Source organism: Pavona decussata, unplaced genomic scaffold (assembly GCF_977016875.1).
Source record: "Pavona decussata unplaced genomic scaffold, jaPavDecu1.1 SCAFFOLD_303, whole genome shotgun sequence".
NCBI classification, from domain to species: domain Eukaryota; kingdom Metazoa; phylum Cnidaria; class Anthozoa; order Scleractinia; family Agariciidae; genus Pavona; species Pavona decussata.
The window spans coordinates 910,001-923,036 of NW_028145699.1; the positions used below are offsets into that span (position 1 = coordinate 910,001).

The 13,036-nt window shown below is 38.9% G+C and overlaps 2 protein-coding genes across 5 annotated transcripts in view; one reads left to right on the plus strand and one right to left on the minus strand.

Annotated features, from left to right (window-relative positions):
- The window catches only part of LOC146454320 (uncharacterized), a 91,069-nt gene that overhangs the window by 4,383 nt on the left and 73,650 nt on the right, over positions 1-13,036 (plus strand). The window lies entirely within an intron of this gene.
- The window catches only part of LOC146454321 (putative skeletal organic matrix protein 5), a 36,357-nt gene continuing 30,766 nt past the window's right edge, over positions 7,446-13,036 (minus strand). For 3 of the 4 annotated variants that reach the window (XM_085095616.1, XM_085095615.1, XM_085095614.1), the window contains exons 2-8: positions 10,504-10,614; positions 9,965-10,036; positions 9,744-9,785; positions 9,437-9,525; positions 9,290-9,324; positions 8,183-8,309; positions 7,446-8,084 (exon numbers count right to left, since the gene is read on the minus strand). In XM_085095616.1, the coding sequence (XP_084951742.1) occupies positions 7,560-8,084; positions 8,183-8,309; positions 9,290-9,324; positions 9,437-9,525; positions 9,744-9,785; positions 9,965-10,036; positions 10,504-10,591 (978 nt within the window). In that variant the 5' untranslated portion in view covers positions 10,592-10,614 and the 3' untranslated portion in view covers positions 7,446-7,559. The remainder of the gene's footprint in view (positions 8,085-8,182; positions 8,310-9,289; positions 9,325-9,436; positions 9,526-9,743; positions 9,786-9,964; positions 10,037-10,503; positions 10,615-13,036) is intronic. The other variant, XM_085095617.1, reaches the window with a different exon arrangement.

Here is a 13,036-nt window from a genome sequence, read left to right on the forward strand (position 1 = left end):
AGAGTTTCTTTACGTCCATCAAAGGTTAGGATTCCTTTCAGTTTATGGCGTTCATCATTCAGTGATTGAAGATTTGATACTGAAAAGTAATGAAAAGTGACGAAGTGATCAAACTCAGACTGCGTTTCTGATATTTTTGGTGTGTAAAGGTCTATAGAAAACTTTTATCTTTTTCTCGTTGTATATAAATTCTCTGTTTTCCAATTCAAGCCCAGGAATTGTCTTCTTGTTTTAATTTAATTTCTCCAGATTGAAGAAATAAGAAGTTGGACGTTCTCCTTTTTCTAGCCATCGATATTTGGACCGAAACATTGCCGCTTTTCGTTTGTGTTCGTATACGGCGTTAATATTTGGAATTCCTTTTTTAAGTCTTCATATATCGTGCCCGATGTTTTGAAGGTTATTGCATTCGCCAATTTTCACGTCTAAATCATCTGATAGTTTACTAACTTCAGATTTTCGCATATTTATTAATAATTTACACTTTCCTTTTCTGAACACAATGGTGAGTGATCTGATCTCCAATTTTTAACATTTTCCCAAATAACCGTTTTCTTTCACTTTTTTTTTGCGGGTATATCTTTCGAATACTTTAACGTATCCCTTGTCATCCAGCAATGTGTTATTGAATTTTCCAAATCCAGGCCCCCCTTGAGGTGATTTTAGGCTGATGGAGTGACATGTAGATTGTTTTGTGATCTGGAGCGACTGAAGCCTGCATGTCCACTGTTTTAACATACATTTTCAGCTCTTTCGATATTAAAAAGAAATCAATTCTTGATTTTACACCCAAAGCTTTTGATGTAAAACAATTTGATGCGGAACGCCCGTGTACTTGGTCACTTTTAAGATCGTCGGTATGCCACCACTCATAGCGCACCCTTAATTTTTTTCCTTTCGATAAACATATATGCTGCCATGATCATGATTGTGTAACTACCTATTTGGGCGGCACCTTGCAACATGAGTCCTAATGGTCTCCGGTTCCTGCTTTCCCCTTAGGGTATTACACCTTTTATTGCTTTTTTTATTTTTATTGTTTTTGTATTTATGTATAATAATTATTGTGTAACTATCTATTCGGGCGGCACCTTGCATGGGTCCTTATGGTACGTCTCGTTCGCGCTTGCCCGTTTGGATATATTGCCTTTTATTGTTTTTTTTTTCTTCTTATTTTATTATTATAATTACTAGAATGAGCGGGCTCCTGTGTGAGGTAATGAAATCCAATAAATAAGAAGAAAACTGTATAAGATAACTATTGATATTATATATTTATGTTTATGGTTTTTATCATTAGCATTAAATTGTTTCCACCCTTTTAGCACAGTAAAACATTGAAATGGAAGAAAGATTCTCGCAGTTAGTACGCAACTTAAGGTTACCCGGGACCTTCAGAGGTGTCTCGCGTAGCGCGTCCGAATTAAACTGTACATACCTGAACCCTTATATCAAATTAAAGCTTATAGAGCTGGCTATTCAACTTAACCAAGAATTTTGAAATAAAATGAATTGCATAATTTTTAGCGCTGTTTTCTCGAATATATATTTTTCACTTGGAGGAGCCACTTCAAAGAGCTAAAACTCAAAAGGAATTTGTTCGTTAGCCTTCAAATTTGGACAGTAGCTAGTTTAACATATAAACAACAAAGACGTGTCTGCGAATTTTTTCTTTGGAAATATTTTTTCTCCGAGAGAGATTTTTGTACGATTACTCCACATTTTTTTCATCCTATTTCGAAAATGCTCTATAACTTTTCACTGCGATTGAATATGGCAAAACGCAGACACGTTTTTTTAGCGCTTTGGGTCAGGAAACTGAGGAGCAAATTAAATTAGCAAAAAACAAAATTCCCTTAGACTTGTAGCTTTAAAAAGGTGATTCGGACGCTCGCAATTAGAGGTCGTGAAAAATTCGACAATTTATTTTATTTCAAAATTCTTGGTATGGTTTGATATTCAGCTCTATAAGCTTTAATTTGATATAGGGGTTTAGGTATCTACAGTTTAAACTGGATGCACTACACTGCTTAACGCGAGACACCTCTGAAGGTCCCGGGTAACCTTAAGCAATTGCGAAAAGAAAGTCTGAACAAAATTCAGGCTTAAATGGGATTCGAACCCATGCATGACCTCTGCGATGCCGGTACAGTTCTCTACCAATGGAGCTTTCAAGCCAACTGGGAGGTGGTCATATTGTGAGTACATAATATACACTCGATTGCAAAAACGTTGACACCTAAAAAGCATAAACCATGAACGATGAGACCAAATGGCTTTATGGGTATAAGTGTACTAAATTTATTTGCATAATATTCTATTCTCGTGCGACGGTTAATGACCAAAATTAGTTACACGTGGTGAGTAATGAAAATTGTCCAAGCTTTCCTTAAAGTGTCCAAGTTGGCCAACAGGGGCCAATTTGAGTGATGTACAATTCGCGATTTGCCTAAGTTCAAATCAGTCAATGAACTTAAGCATTATTTCGTAGAAAATTATTCGTAAGAATTAAGTCGGCACTGTATTTTTTATTGCAAAGAATGAGAATGGTAAATTATTGATTATGTAAATGAGGTTATTGCTTAAATACTACCCACAAATTCGTTGGGTCTCATTGTTCACGTTTTATGCTTTTTTGGTGTCAACGTTTTTGCAATCGAGTGTATACCCGTGAAGGAACAACATTATACAGTTATTGTATGGTTCCGCGGGAAAGACTTAGTTTTTTTTTCCCTCGACTTTGTCTCGGGAAACATCAGGACTTGAGGGAAAACAGTGCTCGTTTTGTTGAGTGAAAGTCTGGGTATATAACAAAAATGTTTATTCACTGGGCCAAAATGTGTACTTTTAAACTTCCACACGCCCTTTCGAATTCTTTAAACAGTTGATGATAGAAGACCTGTCTCTCCTTGACATGTTCGATTGCCTTTTAAACATGAGATGTGACAACCCAGATGCTCTTATTGACGTGACGCGAGAATGCACCGGTTGCGATAGCTAGAGTGTAGTCCTGAGAAAGACTGTTTGTGGTGACTTTGACTGACGTTTCGACAACCTGAATGGAAGTCACCTGCAGAGTCAAGTGAATTGTGGAACGTCAGTAGGTGGTATATACGTTTCTGGTTGTTAACCTGATTGGTCAACGAAGTCCAGATGTTATTGGTCGTTTGTCAGTAAGCCGTGATGTTATTGGCTGCGAAGACTGTAAAAAGTGATTGGTGCGTTTCGATCCGTCTTTTGTTAGTCTAAAAGTCCGTGGGTCTATTGTTAGTAAAATGTCTATTGTTTGTCTGTTTCGTTGTTGTTGTCAATAAGTCGTTTGTATGGTGCAGGTAGTTGTAGGCAACGGTTGAGTGGCGTTTGTTCTAAGTTAGTAAACCAGCTTTCCAGAGTGAGTCGTTGATAGTAATTTGTATAGCCTGCGAGCAAGCTCTCTTGGGGGTGGGGGGCGGGAGGGGGAAAGAGGGAAAGTTCAATACTCCCCGCGGCTCCCTGCTGTCCTAGCTGTCAGAATTTGGCCAATCAGCGCAAACCGGAAACGATAGCAAACGTACACAAACATGTGAAAGGTACAATGTTATCAGATACACCTCGAAAGACGGGAATCCTTGCTGACAAAAACTATACTTTTTCTGATCGAGTATGCCTACCGAATGTCACAAAAATCAGAAAATTTAGTGAAGGATTTTACTTAATTGTGAGCACACTAAAACCCGATTGACCAAAAGGTCGAGGTCACAAATGTCGTCCCAAGGGTCAAGCGAATCTTGCCAACTGCACTGCAGTGTCAACGCCACAAAACTACTGGACATAAAAAAAATGTCAAAAACTTGACACGGTCCGGCCAGGGAAAAAGAAGCAGTGCAAGGAAATCGGAAGGATCTCAATTTTGCAGCTGGGTCTCCGAGGACAAGGACGCAATTCTCAATATCGAGAATGTGGTTTCATTGGAACACTCAACTCGTGTGAAATTTGTGATGTTGTGAACGAGTAACCAAGCAGACGTGAGAGTGCCAGATCAAAAGGAAATCATTGCGCTTCTAAAGAACGTTGCCCTAGAAAACTGGCAGTCCGCTGTTAACGCCGTACCGAAGCACTCGGAATTGAGTCAATGTGTTCAGAAAGCTTTAATTTGTGGCGTAAGCTGAAAGATGTTCATATTTTTTATCGGCTGAGCCAAACACCAAACAAAAAGCTTAAATTTGGCCGACCTTGACTCTCCATCTGAAATATCGGCAATCGAAGCGGCGGGCATCCCCATTCTTCTTGCTTCTGCGATCAAGCAATCGATAATGATACTTTGCAATGGGCAAACAACTAACATTGTTTGATGCAAAAGGTTGAAATATCAAACTTGTCCCAAATCTCGTAGATAAAACTGCAAAAACATCGCCACTTTGAAGTAAAGCATTGGCAGCTTGACTTTGCTCGGGTTTTAATTCCAGAGAAAACCTAAGTTATTTAGAGAAATTCTCGCAACCTTCACAAATAAAAACTCCGCCACCATTTTTGTGTTGTCAACACCACGTACGCGAAGAGCAATGACGTAAGCACCAAATTCAATATCCACCAATCAGCATTTTGCGTTGAAAAATTCAACGCAGAAATGAAAATTCCTGAGACATCGTTGCAAGCTCTCTCCTCTTTCCCCCTCCCGCCCCCCACCCCCAAGAGAGCTTGCTTGCAGGCTATAATCTGTACAGTAGGTAATTATAATGCACTTGGCAGAGTCCCAGTCGATTCTGTGGTTCGTTTGTAAATGGTGCTCAGCAATGTGATTGTTGATACCACCATTTCTAGTTGCTCGTTTGTGTTCAGTCAGTCGTACGTTTAAATTTCTGCCGGTCTCACCAATATAAGTGGCCTGGCAGTCGCAGCATTTGATCTTGTAAACTGCTCCTTGTCTGCGGTTCGGTTCGTCTTTGTCCTTTACTTTCGTCATTAGTTGTCGTAAAGTCAGTGGTTGTAGGTTTGTGAGCTACACGGATATTGTAGGGTTGTAGAATCCGTGCGATAGTCTCAGAAGTGCCTCTTACGTAAGGTATAGTTACAGTAGTTACGGGAGTCGCGTCGTTGTTTGTGACGTTAGGTTCAGTGTTCTTGTAAGTGTTACGTCTAACCAAGTCCTTGTTATAGTTGTTCTAGTTGAAAACGTTGTCAAAGTAGTTGTTTTCGTCTGCGAGTCTGTCAGGTGAGTCACAAACCAGTTGTGCTCGCCTTGTTAAGGTCTGTATAATCGTTGCTTTGTGAGAAGTAGGGTTGTAGGATGACTGGTCCAGTAGTCTGTCAGTATGTGTTGGTTTCCTGTAAACCGCAGTACTTAGTTTGTTGTCGCTGTTGTTACTGGTAACTAAGCAGTCTAGAAAAGGTATTTTACAATTTTCTTCGATCTCCTTAGTAAACTGTATGTCTTTGTGTACTGCTGTAAAAGTGTCGTCTACGTACCGTAACCAGAGCGGTAGTGTCCGTTTGTAGGTTGCTAGGGCTTGTTCCTCGATGTTCTGCATGGCAATTTCTGTTACAACAACAGAAAATGGTGAGCCCAGAGCTGTTCCGTGTAACTGTTTGTAGTGTTTTCCGTTGTACTGGAAGTACGTGGACGTTAAGCAGAGGTTCAATAAGTCCATTAAGTCATCTGTAGGCAGTGGCAGTTTTGTCGTGGAGTTCTCGATGGCGGTAGCAGTACAGTCTAGAGCCAGTTGAAGTGGAATACTGATGGACAGTGATTTCACATCAAAAGACACAAGTTTGTAGTCGTCAGGTATTTATACCGTCTTGATAGCGTCAATAAAGGTCTCGGTAGAATGCAGTTTGTGTCGGGATTCGTTTGTCAACGGTTTCAGTATAGTAGTCAAGTATTTGGATAGTTCGTAAGTCGGGGACCCACAGAACGAGACTATGGGTCGCATGGGTATGCTAGGTTTGTGTAGTTTTGGTAGTCCGTAGAGTTTAGGTGGTTGCGGTACGCGGTACCGCAGTCTGTTGTAACGTTGTATGTCAATAACGTCAGTTTTCTTAAGGTCAAGTAGTTTACTGTTAAGTCTACGTTGAAGTGATGGCGTCGGGTCTCGTTTCAGTTCTTCGTATGTCTCTTTGTCGTTAACTAGAGTGTCCATTTTGTCGTAGTAGTCTGTCTTGTCCGTAACAACAGTCACTCGTCCTTTGTCAGCGGGGAGTATGACGATGTTTTCGTCAGTTTTCAGTCGTTTCAGTGCTTGTCCTCGTCTTTAGTCGGTATACCGAATGTTTGTTCGAGTTCCTTCCAAGGTTTTGTAAACTTTAAGGCGCTTCATTTCTCGGCAAATCTCTCTATCTCGATCCTTTGGTGCAAATTTAATTTAAAGAAACATCTAATATTGTGCCCAGCACAGGGCGGTACTCTTTGGAATTCTCTGTAGGGGCCGGTGTACCGCCCGGTTCTCCAAATCCTGACCCTATTTCAGACCAAAATATGCCATTTTCCATACCCGTTTTCAGACCTGGCTTGTAGCATAATGAACTTCGCATCAATACCGAAGTCAAGAAAATTCAGCTCGAGTGATAGATTTTGGAGTCTCTTTCTTTATACTATTCATTTGGAGTTGACACGACAAATACGTTCATAGGCTGTTGTGTTTCCCTTGGAAACCATACCCGATTTAAAACCATATTGGTCCAAATCTATACCGAATTTCAGACTAAAACGGCTCAAAAATTATACCCTTTGGGGCGGAACATACCTTTATAGCGTATGTATGGGGTTAACCCCCCCCCCCCCCCAAGACCTGGTAAATCTTCGAGAAAGAACATCTGGTTCAAATCCGTTTTCATGTGTTAGGAATGTGACACAAAGCACAACTACGCATGCTCAACTTTTATAGGCAAAAGCTTTTCCATAATGGCTTTTTAAAATCAATTTGTTGCTGAAATGTCGGTAATACTTCACCTATCCTATTCAGAAATAAAATCAAGTTACTGGGAAAGAAGTAAGCTACCGCTAAAAATCTTTTTGACAATGGTGGCCAAAGTGAGCGCGCTGTATCACGTGTTTGCTCCCAGATGGTTGCTGTTCGTTGTTGATCATGCTTGCCAGCTTTTTAGCCTATGGATAAAAATCATAGTTGACCTTTTCAAGTAAAAGCTGATAAACAGTACTTTTTGTGTACATTTTAAAATGCAGATTGGATAAAATCCTCAAATGTGTCTGTTCAAAATAAATATGTTATTTATTATGATGTAAAAGCTGCGCCGGACGGGTCAGTGGATGAAATTCTAAAGTCCAACAATTTCGATGAAAGTACTACTTTTCCCATGGTGTTGGTAACATTTGAAAATGATTTTTGAGAGTCTTTCTCTGCTTTTAGCTCAGGTGTCCTATTAGCACTTAAGAAGCATTTCACTTACATTGAGGCATGCTTTAACCTACGACAAAATCATCAAAGAAAGGAAACCTTTTTGACCTTGTACGCAAGTGTTTATTTCATCTCTGTCTTACAAATCCCTTACTAGTCCCAATCCCTTAACCCACTTAATTATACCAATTAACACTTGGTGGCATCTTTGCTTGTGAGCTTTAGCATTCACTGCACCAGGATGTACCCCATGGCTTTGATGTGCTGGTCTCCGTTATCTCCTTCATATTCAGCCTCGTTTCCACAGGTGTTGGAGTCGTCATGTTTTCCTCCAGTACCCAAACCGATTCTGGAGTCACAGGAGCTACAGTCGTCCTGCTCGTTTGCAAGGATCCCGATTCTTGCTCTTGGACCGCTAGAATCACCTTCAATTTTAGCGTTAAACCCTTGCATGTTACAGTTGAGCTGCAAGGAGGCTTGTTCACCGACCAAACTCAGTTTCCATGTGTCGCGAGTCAGTGAGGTGGCGTGGTATTGCCCGTCAGCAATCAATGAATACAAGGAACTGGCCGTCTTGTTTATCACAATAAACCTGTCCGACCCGTTAACTTTCATACCGAGGCAAATCTTGGAGAAGGGCGTGCTCCAGTAGGTTGGCAATTTGGTTTCTATTTCATCAAACCCAGTCTCCCCTCCTTCATCGCCGTAGGATACTTTGTTAATCCAGTACTCGGAATCGTAATGGAAGGTCATCTGTAATTAAGGAAAGAAAAAAAATTATCTTTTATTACCAAAAAGCCGAGTTACGGGGGGGGGGGGGGGGGAGGGGGGGCTAATAGCGAGAGGTGTACCTTTTTGCCATCAATCTTCATGGCTGTCGTCCATCCTCCATCACCACAATTATCGATTCCCATGTGACAGTAAACAGGAATCTCTTGTGAATTAACCAACAGTTTGTACACACCACTCACAGCGAGCCTGCAAAAAGGAGGAACGCTTAAAAATCTGACTTGAATTCTGTTTTCAACTGGCTTCGTGTTTTAGCGTGCTCTGTTATTGCCACAAAAAAAATGCCCGCTACTATAAGCCAAACCAAGAGAGGATGAGCTCATGCTCTATTGACCAAACCCAATGTGCTTTTCCCGTAGCTTGGCGCGGTTTCTTGAACCAAAGTCGAGGTCTGGTTGGAACTTCAATCGGCTATTTACAGCAATTTATGTGCTTGAACGGATTAGTTATCTTAGTTTTGGTTTAATTTGATGCTCAGTCTTAAACTTTTCTTTAAAAACTACTCAGTACAAAACTGATAATAAGGAGAAGAGTTGCTATTATTGACACTCAACTGTCTTTAACAAACTGTTGTCTTTCTTATATTACACCTCACCGAGGAATTGTTTAATGCCCAAGGAATTCCAGCAAATTGGAACACTCATAAAAAACGCTACCGTTAGGTGGATATGGATATGATTTTCGGTATTGTTTCGTAACCGACTGTAAAGTGATCTAGGTTCGTTGTAGTTTAATGGACAATCAAAGGCCTCAAAACCGAACGTTTCTGAAATAAAAAAAAAACAAGATGTGATCCAACGGGACCCAAATGTATCGCTTGATAGATGATAGATAGTTTATTAAAATGCTTCGCAGCCAAAAGGCTGAATTACGCAATTATTTACAAATAAAGTTTCAAATATTTACTCATACACTCTATATACACAACTAATTACAAAAAATTACAAAACTTGTTCGTAGGAGACCTTGTAACAAGAGATTTTAAGAACAGCAACAAGTGGTTATCAATTAATACTTAAATAAAAAAAAAAAAATAAAGCTTATATCTGACATGAATATAAGAGCATGGTAGGTCCGATCCTTCAGGATGGAAAAACGAAGAGGCGACATGCACGCCTTTCATTGCTACTTATTTTAAATGACAGAAACTAACAATTGTGTCAACTTACGGATCTCTTTCCTTTAGTTCCTGACAAGAAGAGGCCTGAACGGAAAGAAACAAAAAAAAAAAAAAAAAAATGCATTGAAAATTCGAAAAGTAAAGATTGAAAACACTCAAGTTGCGCGGACAAACAATCAAACCGACCTCAGTATACCTTTGGGGGTGGCGGTTGCTTGCATGGGCAAGTTTCGTTAACCAGTGCAGCAAGGTTTTCCACAGTCATTTTCAACGCCTCTATTTCCGCTGAAAGCAAACGGTGGAGAGGCTAAAGCATTTTAAAGGGGTATTCAAAGCATGAGATTGTCTACATGGGGTAATAGTAACCTTTTTAGATTCTAGTACGAGCATACAAATATACGAGTCTCAAATGCAGCTAAGTCAATATTTGTCTTATAAACCAGTTTTGTTGGAAATAAATTACCTTTCTTTTCATAAATAATGTTCGTCGGAAAATAAATTACCTTTCTGTTTAGACAATTTCTCTGCTGTCTCCGCATTGATTTCTGAGAAAGTGAAGGAGATAGTCTGAATTCAATTTGACACAAGCATGTGATTTAAAACAATATGTTAATTGTCCCCTACCCATAGCAAGGGAATGTATCATAAGAAAGGTTTTTACGTGCCATGATAATCATTTTTAATCAACATTTAGCTTGCGCCTGAATACCAAAGAATAAATTACCTTCCTGTTGTGTCCATTTTTTCTTCTGATCAGACATTTCTTCCTCCAAAGTTGCAATTTTAGCCTTGTTGACTAATAGAATAAAACAAACGTGTGATCTATTTGAAATAATTACCACACGAAGAGAACCATGATTGTTAGTGTAAATATAATTTAAGCATCCGAAAGACGCTCTTAGGGAAACAGTCAAAACTATTGTACTTGTTGATGAGTCCCGCTTCTTTACAAAGAGGATATCTTTTGAGTATTTTTCTTGGTTACCCACACACCTCGCTGTTTACATTAACATAGTGTTTTGGTTGTATACCCCACGTTCTAACAGAATTGGCAATTGAGAAAAGGATTTCAATAAAGCTGTGCTATTCTATTGGCCATACAACTACTTTACACGCACAAAATTAATGTTAGTTGGACTCTTTCCGATGGAATCTTAACTTTTGTTTATCGACAGCAAATTTCCGATTCGATATGAGCCTGACGGTTCGCAATAACCGCGATTTTCTTCGATTTCAAATAATAAAAATAAGGGTATCACTTACCATTGCATCGGCATTTCTTCTTTTTTCCCGCTTCAACAGAAAGCGCGCTTATAATCAGAAGAGTCAGGAAAACAAAAGCAGTCTTCATAGTAAATGGTGAAAACACAGCACCTGGACAGGAAACACATCAGATCAAATATTAGAATTCAGATTTGTATCAACACTAATAACCTTCACCTCTGAGCCCTTTTTAACATTAATTTTTCAGTCAGTTAGTCAGTCGGTCAGTCAGTGAGTCAGTCAGTGAGTCAGTCAGTCACTTGCTAAGATTCACTCTTCCCGCATAGTCATAAACCGCGCAAAAATACTTCCTTGTTAGAAGGCACAGTTCTTAGGTGCGTCGCGTGCCACTAGATATTCCGACGTTTGAATTGGCGTTATGCTTGCTATGGACGACCCGTAATGCCAGATCGACGACTTGAGTTACACCGAAATAATGGGAGTCCTATTTTATCGCTTGGCGTGAGCATCGTTAAATGCGGTACTGCAATTCTAATTAATGGTATTAACACTATATGAACTAAATACTTATACGAAGATGCTGATCACAGAAACCTTAGACATGAGGTACAATGAAAAATTATTAATCTAGCAGATCACTGTCTTAGTTCTTACCTTAAATCTCTGAGTTGTGCACGGCAAGGGAACCAATCCTCAAATGATCAAATCTCACAAACATTTTGTAATTGATTATTTTCCAATTTTAATAACAAAAAAAATTATTCTGAGACAAATTAAAGCTATGGACACATAAGGAACGGTGTTAATTGAAATCTACAATAATTGCAGTGGGTAATTAACGTAGAACTTTTCAATTTTAATTAGATATATACGTTTGTATTTCTTCAGAATTTAATACCTCGCGAACAGATATTGACCGAAATAAACCGTTAGGTGATGGATAACTTGAATCCGTCTTTACAAAACGTCGCTCCCAAATGACGATAGTAGAGTTATCTCCTATTCTACGGTTTAGAAGGGAGTCATGCCTTGTTAGAGTTATCCCATATCTCTACAGCTTAGAGGAGTGTTATCCACTATTCCAGCAGTCAACAGTAAAGTTTATTTCAATAGTTAAGAGGAAAATGGTCCCTTATCGCAAGAACACCTCAAACATTAAGGTTGTAAATATCCCTAAACCGTAATAATCTCAGAAACCTTAGACATTAGGTACAATGGGAAAATTGTTAATCTAGGAGATCCCTGTCTTAGACCTTACCTTCTTTGAGTTGTGTACTACAAGGGAACAGATCCTCAAATGTTCAAATCTCACAAACATTTTGTAATTGATTATTTTCAAACTTTAATAACAAAATTTTTGCTGACACAAGTTAAAGCTATGGATACGTAAGTAACGGTGCTAATTAAAAGCTCGGCCATAATTGTATAGTGGGTAATTAAAGTAGAACTTTTCTTAATTTGGCTTAGATGTGCGTTTTCTTACAGCATTTCGCGTGGGGGCAGAAAGAAGAAGACATTTATTTAAAGAAAAATCGTTTTAATAAGAGAAATTTGGCTCAAACAGATTTAATCCTCGTCTATTCAGTAAAGTACTTTCAAACCTTACAAACAGCAAATCGCACAATAACCTTCTAAATAGGCCATTTCTGAGCTGCTGTGAACCGCACTACGACAGTGAGGCTAAGTGGAATGTTTTTATGGTGAAAATTAGTTTTCATTTTCATTTCATTGGGATTCTTTAACTGAAATCTTAAGTCGCAGAAAATGTCAAGCTAGGAACAGTTCACTTTTTTTCCAAGGTCACGAAATCCTGTTGCGTTTCTTTCGCTATTTTAACGACATTTTTCTTCTCTTTAAAAACAAAAAGGGATCAATTTTCCATGACACTTATTTTAAACAAGCTTCAGGTAATAAAACGCCAAAGCTACAATTATAATTACAATTACAATTACAATTACAAGTGGGTAATTAAAGCAGAGCTTCTCTTAATTTGGCTTTGATGTACGTTTCATTAAAACTTTTCTACGTGGGCAGTAGTCGAAAGGGAAGTCGAATCTCAAGATTAAATTAACTTATCGATTAATATTGGCAGCATTACCTTCTCACTCAGAGTCTAGACTAGGTATTTATAATGTTTTACTATTTACTCGTGCCGGTACGGCAACGAGTCAATATTTCGGGTCCGTTTACTTTTTCTTGTTTTCGCGTACCTTTTTGTGCATTATTAGAGTTATCTCATATCCCTACAGCTTAGAGGAGTGTTATCCGTTATCCCTACAGTTAAGAGGAGGGTTATCTTCCAACCCTTAAGTTTATTTCTATAGTTTATAGGACAGTGATCCTTTATTACAAGAACACCTTAAACATTAAGGTTTAAGATATCTCTAAAACTACTGCGTATTTTGGCAAATTGCGTTATCTACTCATCTTGAAATAATTTCTCTTGTCATCCTTTATCCGACAAATTATTTTGCACGTCAAAACCTATGCACTTTTTAACGCTTAAAAAGGGCTTCCCTGGTTTTGAATACGATAACGGATTCTCGGGTTGATCGGCAGAGCTTTGTAAACT